We start from the raw sequence: 16812 nt of genomic DNA on the forward strand, positions 1-16812 counted from the left end.
AGGCTTTGGGGAGTCAGAAGGTGAGTTACTTGCTGCAGGATTTCCAGTGTCTGATCTGCTCTTGTAGCCACAACATTTATGTGGCTGGTCCAGTTCAGTTTCTGGTCAATGGTAACCCCTAGGATGTTGATAATGGGGGATTCAGTGATGGCAATGTCAAGGGGATATGGTTAGATTCTCTCTTGTTGGAGATGGTCATTGCTTGGCACTTGTGTGGCGCAAATCCTTTCTCTTCAGGTATTTGTCCCATTCTCTTTTGAAGGCCTCAATTGAATTTGCCTCCACCACACACTCAGCCAGAGCATTCGAGATCTGAACCACTCGCTGCGTAAAAAAGTTTTTCCTGATGTCGCCTCTGATTCTTTTGCCAATCACCTTAAGTCAGTGCCCTCTGGTTCTGGATCCTACGACCAATGGGAACAGTTTCTCCCTATCTACTCTGTCCAAACCTCCCATGGTTTTGAACACCTCTATTAAATCTCCTCTTAATCTTCTCTTCTCCAAGGAGAACAGACCCAGCTTCTCCAACCTATCCACAATGATTGCACAATGTTCAGCAACATTCGCGACTCCTCAGATACTGAAGCAGTCCGTGTAGAAATGTAGCAAGACCTGGAAATATCCAGGCTTGGGCTGATAAGTAGCAAGTAACATTCGCACCACACAAGTGCCAGGCAATGACCATCTCCAACAAGAGAGAATCTAACCATCTCCCCTTGACATTCAATGGCATTACCATCGCTGAATCCCCCACTATCAACATCCTGGGGGTTACCATTAACCAGAAACTGAACTGGAGTAGCCATATAAATACCGTGGCTACAAGAGCAGGTCAGAGGCTAGGACTCCTGCAGCGAATAACTCACTTCCTGACTCCCCAAAGCCTGTCCACCATCTACAAGGCACAAGTTAGGAGTGTGATGGAATACTCTCCACTTTCCTGGATGGGTGCAGCTCCAACAACACTCAAGAAGCTCCACACCATCCAGGACAAAGCAGCCCGCTTGATTGGCACCCCATCCACAAACATTCACTCCCTCCACCACCGACGTACAGTGGCAGCAGCGTGTACCATCTACAAGATGCACTGCAGCAACTCACCAAGACTCCTTAGACAGCACCTTCCAAACCCGCGACCTCTACCACCTAGAAGGACAAGGGCAGCAGATGCATGGGAACACCACCACCTGCAAGTGGAAACCGCACACCACCCTGACTTGGAACTATATCGGCCGTTCCTTCGCTCTCACTGGGTCAAAATCCTGGAACTCCCTCCCTAACAGCACTGTGGGTGCACCTACCCCACATGGACCGCAGCGGTTCAAGATGGCAGCTCACCACCACCTTCTCAAGGGGCAATTAGGGATGGGGCAATAAATGCCCACAGCCCAGGAATGAATAAAAAAAAAATGTTACTGGCCACTTATCAGGTAAGTGCTGCTCGATAACACTGTCGAAGACACCTTTCATCACTTTGCTGCTGATTGGCTGTTGGCTGAGGGGGCGATAATTGGCCATGAGGCAATGGCTGTTAAGCAACACTGGGACACCCTGGATGTGAAAGGCACTACATTAATGCAAATTCTTTCTTAATCCAAACAGGGGGGGAGGTATTCACTCTATGATTATTAAATCAGCATCGCAGGAAAAATTCTAACCACACACAAATAACATACATTGAACTGAGAGGTCAACAACCATCAGAATTCAATACTTTAATTAATTAATAAATAAATGCGTTTTTAAACTCATCAATTTCCTGATGCCATGATTTGTAATCACGCTTTTCCACCAGAACTAAGACTGCCTATGTAAACTTTTGGAATGGAGATACTGTATGTAAATAGTTGTCTGTCACAATACAGTGACAGGCTCTAGCCAGCAGGTGGCGAGGTGGAGTGAGTTTCTGAAGACTCTCTCCCAATTCTGCCGCCATCTTATATATGTATTCATCAGCTTTACTAGTATAATTATATAAACACATGTAGCATTCACTGGGGCGAGTCACTCACCAAAGTCTGAGAGGTACTAGCCAAAACTGTGACAAACTCCCAGAAGTACAATTCTAGATGTCCGAGCGAGAAATGTTTAGCGAGAAAACTATGGTCTTTGTAACACTTGGGTAAAGGGCTGGTAGGTACAGGTCTGTGTCGAGGGGTGGAAGCAGCGATGGTAGCGATTTGCATGATGGATTGTACAAGAGGTGTTACTTTGAGGTGAATGGAAGTGTGACCTTGACTGTCATGTAGCACACGAGCTACGCCTGAGGGGTGTTGAAGGATGCAGCCTGGCAGAAAAACGCGCAATCAGAAGTGACTGCACTTACACGCCCAGCAATACAAAATGCGTCACGCGTGGCTCAGTGGATCACACTCTTGCCTGCGAGTCTGGTGAACGGTGGGTTCCAGTCCTACTCCAGAGCACCAAATCTGGGCTGACAATCCTGATGCTGCCTTTCAAATGGGCCCCGTCAGCCCTCTTGAGCGAATGCAAAAAGTTCCCACGGCGAGGACTGGAAGAGAAGCACAGGGCGATCTCCTCTGTGTGCTGGGCTAATATTTAACCCTCGAGCAATGTCACTGAAACAGATTATCAGGTCATGATCCCACTGCTGTTTGTGGGATCTTGCTCTGTGCAAATTGGCTGCTGCATTTCCTACATGACAACAGTGGCTGCGCCTTCTCAAGCACATGATTGGCTGTAAAGCGCATTTGGGACGTCTGGAGGCCGTGAAAGGCGCCTTAGAAATTCACTTTTTTTTTTAAGCAAAAGGCGTTATCGATTCCAAGGAGACGTCACTGAGTGGAAAATGGGTGTGGAAGTTCTTAGTAAATAGCAAGACTAACAACCTGTACAATACCTTATTGTGTTTACTAAATGACTACAAGACAGCTCTCTTGGTGGGTTGAGGATGTAAGTAGTGGGTGGGGTGGGGGGTGGGGGGGGGGGGTGGGCGTGGAGGGACTGGGGGAGTGGTGGTGTTTTCTGGTGAGAGATAATAAACTTCTGTTAGAAGTGGCAAAGCCTGAGAACGCCGTCCGTTCTTCTGCTGGGGCTGAAGAAGGGGACCACTGGGCACCGAAAGGTGGTCTTGAAGGTGCACAGGAGGGCCATGCAGCAGGCGTCGTAGAAGGAGACCTGTCCTGCGTCAAAGTCCAGGTAGACGCCCACTTTGGACAGCTCAGAGTCCACCTCCAGCGGCCGCCGTCGGTCGTTGTTCATCCAGTAGTCCAGCAGCCGACAGATGCTCCAGTAGCCGTTGGCGGGGACCAGCTTGATGTAGCCCTTGCGGGCGCTGTGGACACAGGTCACACCCAGGTACCAGGCCACCGAGTCGCCCACGTCCACCTCCCAGTAGCGCCGGCCTGACGTGAAGTGGGCGGTGGCCAGCACGGCCTGGAAGCAGTTGAACCTCTCGGGGCTGTTGGGGGCCAGGGCGGGGTCGGCGGACCGCGATCCGCAGAATTCCACTGCCGTGTAGTCGCTATTGAAGCACAGGTTGGGGTGAGCGGTGAGTGGATCGAAGTACAGGTTCTCCGGCCCTGGGAAGTAGCAAGGATCAGAATTACGTTCCCCTCTCATCCCCCACCATATCCCAATGCAAAGCCCATCAATATAAGACAGTCACTAATAAATCCAATGGGGAATTCAGGAGAAACTTCTTTCCCCAGAGAGTGGTAAGAATGTGGAACTCGCTACCACAGGGAGTGGTTGAGGGGAATAGCAGAGATACATTTAAGGGGAAGCTGGATAAATGCATGAGGGAGAAAGGAATAGAAGCACCGCAGGCTGTATCTCATCCAATTCCTCATATGACAGCGTGAGACAGACTGAGGCAGGCCATGATCATTGTGGCACAGTCCAGATCAGCTGGCTCTGTACAGACTAGGGATCAAACCTTCTGATGGCTTTAACACCACCATCGGGGTGAGGAGGGGAGGGGAGGGGAGGGGGGGGGGGTAGGTACGAGCCCACTGAGTCAATGGGGGAGCACAGAAAATGAAGTGCGAGACAGACCAGTTCCATTCCCCCGCCTCTGACAAACCCATCACATCGACCTTCACTCTCCCTCCTGCACTCAGTTAAACCACTCGCTCTGACCCAGAGGGAATAGCCCCACCAAATGTTCAAGTGAGGAGCTGCAGGAGATAAAAATTATCGACACATAGACACCACACAAAACACGCAACACACAAATACACACACACACCACACAAAACACTCAACACACAAATACAAGCACACACCACACAAAACACTCAACACACAAATACACAGACTCGAAACACTCAACACACAAATACACGCACACACCACACAAAACACTCAACACACAAATACACACACACACCACACAAAACACTCAACACACAAATACACAGACTCGAAACACTCAACACATAAATACACGCACACACCACACAAAACACGCAACACACAAATACACACACACACCACACACCACACAAAACACTCAACACACAAATACACAGACTCGAAACACTCAACACACAAATACACGCACACACCACACAAAACACTCAACACACAAATACACACACACACCACACAAAACACTCAACACACAAATACACAGACTCGAAACACTCAACACACAAATACACGCACACACCACACAAAACACTCAACACACAAATACACAGATTCGAAACACTCAACACACAAATACACGCACACACCACACAAAACACTCAACACACAAATACACACACACACCACACAAAACACTCAACACACAAATACACAGACTCGAAACACTCAACACACAAATACACGCACACACCACACAAAACACTCAACACACAAATACACAGACTCGAAACACTCAACACACAAATACACGCACACACCACACAAAACACTCAACACACAAATACACAGACTCGAAACACTCAACACACAAATACACATACACACCACACAAAACACGCAACACACAAATACACACACACACCACACACACCACACAAAATACTCAACACACAAATACACGCACACACCACACAAAACACTCAACACACAAATACACGCACACACCACACAAAACACTCAACACACAAATACACACACACACCACACAAAACACTCAACACACAAATACACACACACACCACACAAAACACTCAACACACAAATACACACACACACACCACACAAAACACGCAACACACAAATACACACACACTACACAAAATACTCAACACACAAATACACACACACACTACACAAAATGTCTTTTTTCTTTTGGGCCTCCTTATCTCGAGAGACAATGGATACGCGCCTGGAGGTGGTCAGTGGTTTGTGAAGCAGCGCCTGGAGTGGCTATAAAGGCCAATTCTAGAGTGACATGCTTTTCCACAGGTGCTGCAGAGAAATTTGTTTGTCGGGGCTGTTGCACAGTTGGCTCTCCCCTTGCGCCTCTGTCTTTTTTCCTGCCAACTACTAAGTCTCTTCGACTCGCCACATTTTAGCCCCGTCTTTGTGGCTGCCCGCCAGCTCTGGCGAACGCTGGCAACTGACTCCCACGACTTGTGATCAATGTCACACGATTTCATGTCGCGTTTGCAGACGTCTTTATAGCGGAGACATGGACGGACGGTGGGTCTGATACCAGTGGCGAGCTCGCTGTACAATGTGTCTTTGGGGATCCTGCCATCTTCCATGCGGCTCACCACGGCCCAAGCCATCTCAAGCACCGCTGGCTCAGTAGTGTGTACAAGCTGGGGATGTTGGCCGCCTCGAGGACTTCTGTGTTGGAGATACGGCCCTGCCACCTGATGCCAAGTATTCTCCGGAGGCAGCGAAGATGGAATGAATTGAGACGTCGCTCTTGGCTGACATTACATTATTATACACACACAGCACACAAAATACTCCAGACACAAATACATACACACAGCACACAAAATACTCAACACACAAATACACACACACAGCACACAAAATACTCAACACACAAATACACACACACACAGCACACAAAATACTCAACACACAAATACACACACACACCACACAAAATACTCAACACACAAATACACACACACACAGCACACAAAATACTCAACACACAAATACACACACACAGCACACAAAATACTCAACACACAAATACACACACACACCACACAAAATACTCAACACACAAATACACACACACACCACACAAAATACTCAACACACAAATACACACACACACCACACAAAATACTCAACACACAAATACACACACACACAGCACACAAAATACTCAACACACAAATACACACACACAGCACACAAAATACTCAACACACAAATACACACACACACCACACAAAATACTCAACACACAAATACACACACACAGCACACAAAATACTCAACACACAAATACACACACACACCACACAAAATACTCAACACACAAATACATACACACACCACACAAAATACTCAACACACAAACACATACACACAGCACACAAAATACTCAACACACAAATACACACACACAGCACACAAAATACTCAACACACAAATACACACACACACCACACAAAATACTCAACACACAAATACACACACACACCACACAAAATACTCAACACACAAATACACACACACAGCACACAAAATACTCAACACACAAATACACACACACACTACACAAAATACTCAACACACAAATACACACACACAGCACACAAAATACTCAACACACAAATACACACACACAGCACACAAAATACTCAACACACAAATACACACACACAGCACACAAAATACTCAACACACAAATACACACACACACCACACAAAATACTCAACACACAAATACACACACACAGCACACAAAATACTCAACACACAAATACACACACACACCACACAAAATACTCAACACACAAATACACACACACACCACAAAAAATACTCAACACACAAATACACACACACAGCACACAAAATACTCAACACACAAATACACACACACACCACACAAAATACTCAACACACAAATACACACACACAGCACACAAAATACTCAACACACAAATACACACACACAGCACACAAAATACTCAACACACAAATACACACACACACCACACAAAATACTCAACACACAAATACACACACACAGCACACAAAATACTCAACACACAAATACACACACACACACTACACAAAATACTCAACACACAAAATCACACAAACACACCAAACAAAATACTCAACACACAAATACACGCACACACACCACACAAAATACTCAGCACACAAATACACACACACACAGCACACAAAATACTCAACACACAAATACACACACACAGCACACAAAATACTCAACACACAAATACACACACACACCACACAAAATACTCAGCACACAAATACACACACACACCACACAAAATACTCAACACACAAATACACACACACAGCACACAAAATACTCAACACACAAATACACACACACAGCACACAAAATACTCAACACACAAATACACACACACAGCACACAAAATACTCAACACACAAATACACACACACACAGCACACAAAATACTCAACACACAAATACACACACACAGCACACAAAATACTCAGCACACAAATACACACACACACAGCACACAAAATACATACACACAAATACACACACACACCACACAAAATACTCAACACATAAAAACACGCAAACATATCAAACAAAATACTCAACACGCAAATACACTCACAAATACACACACACACCACACAAAACACTCAACACGCAAATACACACACACACCACACAAAATACTCAACACACAAATACACACACACAATGCACTAAATACTCAACACACAAATACACACACACCACACAAAATACTCAACACATAAATACACACACACACCGCACAAAATTTCTTCTTTTGGGCCTCCTTATCTCGAGAGACAATGGATACGCGCCTGGAGGTGGTCAGTGGTTTGTGAAGCAGCGCCTGGAGTGGCTATAAAGGCCAATTCTGGAGTAACAGGCTCTTCCACAGGTGCTGCAGAGAAATTTGTTTGTCGGGGCTGTTGCACAGTTGGCTCTCCCCTTGCGCCTCTGTCTTTTTCCTGCCAACTACTAAGTCTCTTCGACTCGCCACATTTTAGCCCTGTCTTTATGGCTGCCCGCCAGCTCTGGTGAATGCTGGCAACTGACTCCCACGACTTGTGATCAATGTCACACGATTTCATGTCGCGTTTGCAGACGTCTTTATAGCGGAGACATGGACGGCCGGTGGGTCTGATACCAGTGGCGAGCTCGCTGTACAATGTGTCTTTGGGGATCCTGCCATCTTCCATGCGGCTCACATGGCCAAGCCATCTCAAGCGCTGCTGACTCAGTAGTGTGTATAAGCTGGGGGTGTTGGCCGCTTCAAGGACTTCTGTGTTGGAGATATAGTCCTGCCACCTGATGCCAAGTATTCTCTGAAGGCAGCGAAGATGGAATGAATTGAGACGTCGCTCTTGGCTGGCATACGTTGTCCAGGCCTCGCTGCCGTAGAGCAAGGTATTGAGGACACAGGCCTGATACACTCGGACTTTTGTGTTCCGTGTCAGTGCGCCATTTTCCCACACTCTCTTGGCCAGTCTGGACATAGCAGTGGAAGCCTTTCCCATGCGCTTGTTGATTTCTGCATCTAGAGACAGGTTACTGGTGATAGTTGAGCCTAGGTAGGTGAACTCTTGAACCACTTCCAGAGCGTGGTCGCCAATTTTGATGGATGGAGCATTTCTGACATCCTGCCCCATGATGTTCGTTTTCTTGAGGCTGATGGTTAGGCCAAATTCATTGCAGTCAGACGCAAACCTGTCGATGAGACTCTGCAGGCACTCTTCAGTGTGAGATGTTAAAGCAGCATCGTCAGCAAAGAGGAGTTCTCTGATGAGGACTTTCCGTACTTTGGACTTCGCTCTTAGACGGGCAAGGTTGAACAACCTGCCCCCTGATCTTGTGTGGAGGAAAATTCCTTCTTCAGAGGATTTGAATGCATGTGAAAGCAGCAGGGAGAAGAAAATCCCAAAAAGTGTGGGTGCGAGAACACAGCCCTGTTTCACACCACTCAGGATAGGAAAGGGCTCTGATGAGGAGCCACCATGTTGAATTTTGCCTTTCATATTGTCATGGAATGAGGTGATGATACTTAGTAGCTTTGGTGGACATCCGATCTTTTCTAGTAGTCTGAAGAGACCACGTCTGCTGACGAGGTCAAAGGCTTTGGTGAGATCAATGAAAGCAATGTAGAGGGGCATCTGTTGTTCACGGCATTTCTCCTGTATCTGACGAAGGGAGAACAGCATGTCAATGGTCGATCTCTCTGCACGAAAGCCACACTGTGCCTCAGGGTAGACGCGCTCGGCCAGCTTCTGGAGCCTGTTCAGAGCGACTCGAGCAAAGACTTTCCCCACTATGCTGAGCAGGGAGATTCCACGGTAGTTGTTGCAGTCACCACGGTCACCTTTGTTTTTATAGAGGGTGTACCTGGGGTACTGCTCCCTCGTCCCAGCACAGGCATAGCAGTTCATGTAGTGCTGAGAGTATAGCAGGCTTGGCACTCTTGATTATTTCAGGGGTAATGCTGTCCTTCCCAGGGGCTTTTCCGCTGGCTAGGGAATCAATGGCATCACTGAGTTCCGATTTGGTTGGCTGTATGTCCAGCTCATCCATGACTGGTAGAGGCTGGGCTGCATTGAGGGCAGTCTCAGTGACAGCATTTTCCCTGGAGTACAGTTCTAGGTAGTGCTCAACCCAGCGGTCCATCTGTTTGCGTTGGTCAGTGATTATGTCCCCTGATTTAGATTTGAGGGGGGCGATCTTCTTGATGGTTGGCCCAAGAGCTCTCTTCATGCCATCATACATTCCTCTGATGTTTCCGGTGTCTGAGGCCAGCTGAATATGACTGCATAGGTGTTGCCAGTAGTCGTTTGCGCAACGCCTAGCTGTTCTTTGTGCAGTACTTCTGGCTGCTTTAAGTGCTGCGGATGTTAAATCGCTGGGGGCTTTCTTGTAGTTCAACAGTGCAATGCGCTTAGCGGCTATGACAGGTTCCAGCTCTTCATTATGAGATTGAAACCAGTCTGCATTTCTCTTCGCACTTTTGCCGTAGGTGGTCAAAGCTGACTCATAGATGGCGTCTCTGATGTGGGCCCACTTGGTCTCAGCATCCCCTGTGGGAGTGTTTTGAAGGGCTGTTACAAGTGAATTTAGAAATTTTTGTAACAGCTGTGGGTGAGAAATTCTGCTCGTGTTGATGCGCGGGTGGCCCTTCTGCTTGGAATGATGCAACTTCTTTGGTCTGAGTCTAACCTTGCTGCACACCAGGGAGTGGTTGGTGTCGCAGTCCGCACTGTGGAAGCTGCGTGTGATTTGAACACTGTTTAAGGCGGCTCGTCTTGTGACAATGAGGTCTAGCTGGTGCCAACGGCGTGATCTTGGGTGCCTCCATGAAACCTGGTGACAGGGTTTAGTGTGAAAGAACGAGTTGGTGATGCAGAGGTTATGATAGGTACACAACTCAAGCAGTCTCTGCCCGTTCTCATTCATCCTTCCAACGCCATAGCGCCCAAGGCAGGAGGGCCATGAGTCATGGTCGGCCCCAACCCTGGCATTAAAGTCCCCCAGCAGGAATAGGTGTTCGGTGTTGGGGATGCTGCTAATGATGTTATGGAGTTGTTCATAGAACTGGTCTTTAGCTTCAGGTGGGGAGCAGAGTGTTGGAGCATAGATGCTGAGTAGGTGTACTGGACCAGAGGTGGTGAGCAGTCGGATGGACAGTATGTGTTCCGAGCCATTTGAGGGGGGCTCTATCATGCTGAGCAAGGAGTTTCTGATGGCGAAGCCCACTCCATGCTGTCTTGGTTCTTCAGGATCCCTGCCCTGCCAGAAGAAGGTGTAGTCTTGCTCTGCTAGAGAGCCACTCGCGGGGAGGCGAGTCTCCTGAAGTGCTGCAATGTCCACATTGAATCTACTGAGCTCGTTGTTAATGATGGCGGTCTTCCGAGAATCGTTGATTTGTGTAAGGTCTTCCGACAGGCCAGGACACATAGTTCTGACGTTCCAGCTTGCAAAGCGAAGGGCTGGTACCTTCTTTCCTTTTTTCATGTTGTTTGGTGCGGTGTATCAGTCCACCTTTCGGGCAATGACCCTGAGCTCCAAGCACCCATTGAAGCAGGCAGACTGTGGCGGGACAGAACCTTATTGACCGGGGGCTGCCCGGTTTGAGGCGGGCGGTAGCTGTCCAGTGAGGTGCAATGACCTCTCCCACCGACAAAGGCAACCCGTGGCGCCCAGTTTCTACACCAATTTATCTGGACTTATAACCCGTAACTGCTGCCTTCCGTGTTGTTTTAGTCGCTATGAGGCAACTATGGAGTGACCTCTCCATGGCGCATGCCTGGGCAAATTTATGGAGGTTGAGAGTTGCCCAGTCGTCAAAACCCCCCTCTCGGCCTTTCTGGTGGGGTCCAAAGGAGTGCAGGACACGACGTTTGGCACCAGTATGGCTGCAGGAACTGCCGGAAACATGCCAAAGGTGACACATGACCACCTACGGGGTTCCGCTCCGGATTTTCACCACACAAAATACTCAACACACAAAAACACGCAAACACACCAAACAAAATACTCAACACACAAACACTACACAAAATACTCAACACACAAATACACACAAACACTACACAAAATACTCAACACATAAATACACGCACACTACACAAAATACTCAACACACAAAATCACACACACACACAAAATACTCAACACAATATTACACACAAATCACACAAAATACTCAACACACAAAAACACGCAAACACACCAAACAAAATACTCAACACACAAATACACTCACACACACCACACAAAATACTCAACACGCAAATACACACACACGATACAAAATACTCAACTCACAAATACACACACACCACACAAAACACTCAACACACAAATACACACACACAGCACACAAAATACTCAACACACAAATACACACACACACACCACACAAAATACTCAACACACAAATACACACACACACCACACAAAACACACAAATACACACACACCACACAAAATACTCAACACACAAATACACACACACACACACACCACACAAAATACTCCACACGCAAATACACACACACTACACAAAATACTCAACACACAAATACACACACACACCGCACAAAACACTCAACAAACAAATACACACACACACCACACAAAACACTCAACACACAAAGACAAACACACCACACAAAATACTCAACACACAAATACACACACACCACACAAAACACTCAACACACAAATACACACACACACCACACAAAACACTCAACACACAAATACACACACACACACACCACACAAAACACTCAACACACAAATACACACACACACCACACAAAACACTCAACACACAAATACACACACACACACGAAACACTCAACTCGCAAATAAACACACACAAAACACTCAACACACAAATACACACACACACACCACACAAAACAACACACAAATACACACACCAAACACTCAACACACAAATAAACACACACGAAACCCTCAATATACAAATACACACCACACAAAATACTCAACACACAAATACACACACACACCGCACAAAACACTCAACAAACAAATACACACACACACCACACAAAACACTCAACACACAAAGACAAACACACCACACAAAATACTCAACACACAAATACACACACACCACACAAAACACTCAACACACAAATACACACACACACCACACAAAACACTCAACACACAAATACACACACACACACCACACAAAACACTCAACACACAAATACACACACACACACACCACACAAAACACTCAACACACAAATACACACACACACCACACAAAACACTCAACACACAAATACACACACACACGAAACACTCAACTCGCAAATAAACACACACAAAACACTCAACACACAAATACACACACACACCACACAAAACAACACACAAATACACACACCAAACACTCAACACACAAATAAACACACACGAAACCCTCAACATACAAATACACACCACACAAAATACTCAACACACAAATACACACACAGGAAACACTCAACACACAAATACACCACACAAAAACACTCAAAACACACACACACACAAAACACCGAACACACAAATACACCACAAACAGACAAACACACGCAAAACACAAATATGTAAATACACACAAAACACACATAACACTAACATAAAGACCTAAACATGCATAAAACACACACACACACACATGCACATCCACATTCTCTCATACATAGATGTAAACAGCAGCAATATGTTTTCAATTCCTTTTGAACAGACAGTGGATGGATATGAGTGATCCCTGGATAAGCCTTGCCCTTCATGTATTTCCACTCCAGGACAGTAGAAAATGCTGTGTGTCAGATACCGATATCTACCATTGAAATATCACTCATCTCCCTCCCTCCTTCAACCAAGCCTGTCATTGAAACTGTTAATCAAGCCCTTGTCATTTCCAGCATGCTGATTTCCAACCCTCTGCTCACCAGGGCACAGGGATCAACCAACAAGTCCAACCCCCCTGCTGACCAGTGTCCCGAGTATCACTCTACGACTCCCAACAGGTGGCTGAGGGTTTGCCGCAACCCCCCTTAAGCTAAGGAACGCAGTGCATGTGGTACCTGGATTGACGACATCCAGCATCCTTTTCCAGGCAATGAGCTGAATGGGTCTGGCAAACAACTCCCAGCGTGGAGCCAGCTTCGCAATGGTGGGTTTCTCCAACTCAGGAATTGGCCTGCAAAAAGCAGCGGGAGAAAAGAGCAGAAACATTTTATACACCAATGCCAGCTCTAGAGTTGGGCAGGTCAACTCAATGAGACTAGAAATAGGTAAACCCCGCACGCATTAGTGGCCAATTTGCCTCCGGGTCAGAATCACAAAAGGTTAGCATGCAGGTACAGCAAGTAATTAGGAAGGCAAATAAAACGTTGGCCTTTATTGCAAGGGGGATGGAGTATAAAAGGAGGGAAGTCTTGCTACAACTGTACCGGGTATTGGTGAGACCGCACCTAGAATACTGCATACAGTTTTGGTCTCCTTATGTAAGGAGGGATATACTTGCATTGGAAGCAGTTCAGAGAAGGTTCACTTGGCTGATTCCTGGGATGAAGGGTTTGTCTTATGAGGAAGGTTTGAGCAGGTTGGGCCTGTACTCATTGGAGTTTAGAAGAATGAGAGGTGATCTTATTGAAACATAAGATTCTGAGGGGGCCTGACAGGGTAGATGCTGAGAGGATGTTTCCTCTGGTGGGGGAGTCTAGAACTAGGGGGCACAGTTTCAGAATAAGGGGTCTCCCTTTTAAGGTGGAGATTAGACGAAATTTCTTCTCTCAGAGGGTCGTTAATCTTTGGAATTCTTTTACCCAGAGAGCAGTGGAGGCTGGGTCATTGAATATATTCAAGGCCAACAGATAGAATTTCGATCTACAAGGGAGTCGAGGGTTACGGGGGCCAGGCATGAAAGTGGAGTTAAGGCCACAATCAGATCAGCCATGATCCTATTGAATGGCAGAGTAGGCTCGAGGGGCCGAATGGCCTACTCCTGCTCCTTACGATCTTATGTTCCTGCGTTAGACAGTCGTGGGTACGAGTCCCATTCTGGGATTTGAGCTCATAACCTTCGCTGGCGCTCCTTTATCATATTGGAAGGTGCCGTCTTTTGCAAAGAGACTTTAATCCCAGGTTCTGTCCGCCCCAGAGAGCGGACTTTAAAGGATCCTGCGATCACTACTCAGAGAGCGGCAGGGAAGCCTTCCTGCATTTCTGGGCCAATGTCCGTCCCTCAAAAACAAACCCTCCGCCAGGGACAGATTAACTGACCATTGAGGCACCTTGCTGTGTGCAAATCGGCCATAATAAAACAACTTGCATTCGGAAGTGGCTGGAGCTGTGAAGCCCTGGCAGCCCATCAGTATGGACACATTTAAGGGGCCAGATGTCACTTCTTCCCTACAGAGGCAAACTATACGCAAGGCCTTTGTCAACCCTAAACTGGCAGCTTTATTGCTAGGCGAGACGCCACAGTAAACTCATCTGCCAGTCCCACCGCCCTTGACCTCAAGTGAGCGGCTGAACTCTACGGGCTCTCCGAAGAGTTGGCCCAGATCAGGACGCGACCGAATTTTATATCGGGAAAGTAACAACCAGGAACACAGGCTTACCTGGATATGGAATCCAGCAACTCCTGCGAAAGAAGGGGGAGAAAATATCATTTTCAGTAACGCAGCCACCACCTCTTGCAAAGCTTAATCCTGTGAGAAGAGCCTGCACAGGCACGATGGGCTGAATGGCCCCCTTCCGTCTTGCATCATTCTATCTTAAGCTACAATAGCTGGGGTTGTATCCTGAATTAAAGGGCTATAGACTACCACAGAGCCAGACACAAGGAAACCCTCTACCGGCCCCTCCCCATCCCTGCTGGAGGGCTTCAACCTCAATCTTCTGAAAGTGGGTCACATTCCCGGCTTGACAGGATGGCACACCCTCCCGCTGGCTAATTTTTGTGACTTCGGGGTCACTCGTACTACTTTTAGATACAGAGTAAAGCTCCCTCTACTCTGTCCCCCATCAAACACTCCCCAGGACAGGTACAGCACGGGGGTTAGATACAGAGTAAAGCTCCCTCTACACTGTCCCCATCAAACACTCCCCAGGACAGGTACAGCACGGGGGTTAGATACAGAGTAAAGCTCCCTCTACACTGTCCCCATCAAACACTCCCCAGGACAGGTACAGCACGGGGGTTAGATACAGAGTAAAGCTCCCTCTACACTGTCCCCATCAAACACTCCCCAGGACAGGTACAGCACGGGGTTAGATTAGGGGTAAAGCTCCCTCTACACTGTCCCCATCAAACACTCCCAGGATAGGTACGGCACGGGGTTAGATACAGAGTAAAGCTCCCTCTACACTGTCCCCCATCAAACACTCCCAGGACAGGTACAGTACGGGGGTCAGATACAGAGTAAAGCTCCCTCTACACTGTCCCCCATCAAACACTCCCAGGACAGGTACAGTACGGGGGTAAGATACAGAGTAAAGCTCCCCAAAAAAAAGAAGAAAAAAAACAGGTTTGGCTGCTCTCTGATTGGGAACCCTGAGTACCTCAATGAGGTGCAGTTCAAGGTGGGTGTCAAGCACCAGACTTATTTTTATTTGGACAGTTGGGAGAGGTTGGAGAGGCCGGAAGAACAAGGGGTGGGGGCTATACAATTCAGCAGGAATCTGTGCTGCTGCAACAAGCACACAGGGAAGCTCCCTCCCCACCCCAATTGCCCAGCCTGGGTCAGCCGAAGCTGCCCGGCTAAAGAGACGGAAGGGGATAGATAGTGTCTGGGCAGCTTCAGCTGACCCAGGTGAAGACACCTCCCCAAACCATAAGACCAGAAGACCAAGTGTGCTGGCAAAGACTGTTTTAAGTGTGCTGTGTGCAGCACTTCCTGAGAGCAAGTCATCCCTCACAGCCTATCTTTCCCTCTCCTCTATTCCCTCAGCCTCTCCCCTAACCTGTTGTTTGTTTGTTTGTGAATCTTTCACGTTATTTGAATTGCAAGCCTACAATTTGGGGTGGGTTTAACTCTTAGACCCATGGCAAGCCCTTCATCACCGGTGGCGGGGCCCTCTACTACCTATGCAGCTGCAGCCTCTGTGGCTGCCCACACGGCCCTGTCACCCTTTA

The 16812-nt window shown here is 47.2% G+C and overlaps 1 protein-coding gene across 1 annotated transcript in view; it reads right to left on the reverse strand.

Moving 5' to 3' along the window:
• Positions 1-1610: 1610 nt before the first annotated feature.
• Positions 1611-16812, reverse strand: part of LOC137356972 (zinc-binding protein A33-like) — a 34881-nt gene continuing 19679 nt past the window's right edge. The window contains exons 5-7 of the mRNA XM_068022872.1: positions 15296-15318; positions 13754-13869; positions 1611-3542 (exon numbers count right to left, since the gene is read on the reverse strand). Coding sequence (XP_067878973.1) covers positions 3010-3542; positions 13754-13869; positions 15296-15318 — 672 coding nt within the window. The 3' untranslated portion in view covers positions 1611-3009. The remainder of the gene's footprint in view (positions 3543-13753; positions 13870-15295; positions 15319-16812) is intronic.

The sequence above is a fragment of the Heterodontus francisci genome, chromosome 46, assembly GCF_036365525.1.
Source record: "Heterodontus francisci isolate sHetFra1 chromosome 46, sHetFra1.hap1, whole genome shotgun sequence".
Lineage (NCBI taxonomy): Eukaryota > Metazoa > Chordata > Chondrichthyes > Heterodontiformes > Heterodontidae > Heterodontus > Heterodontus francisci.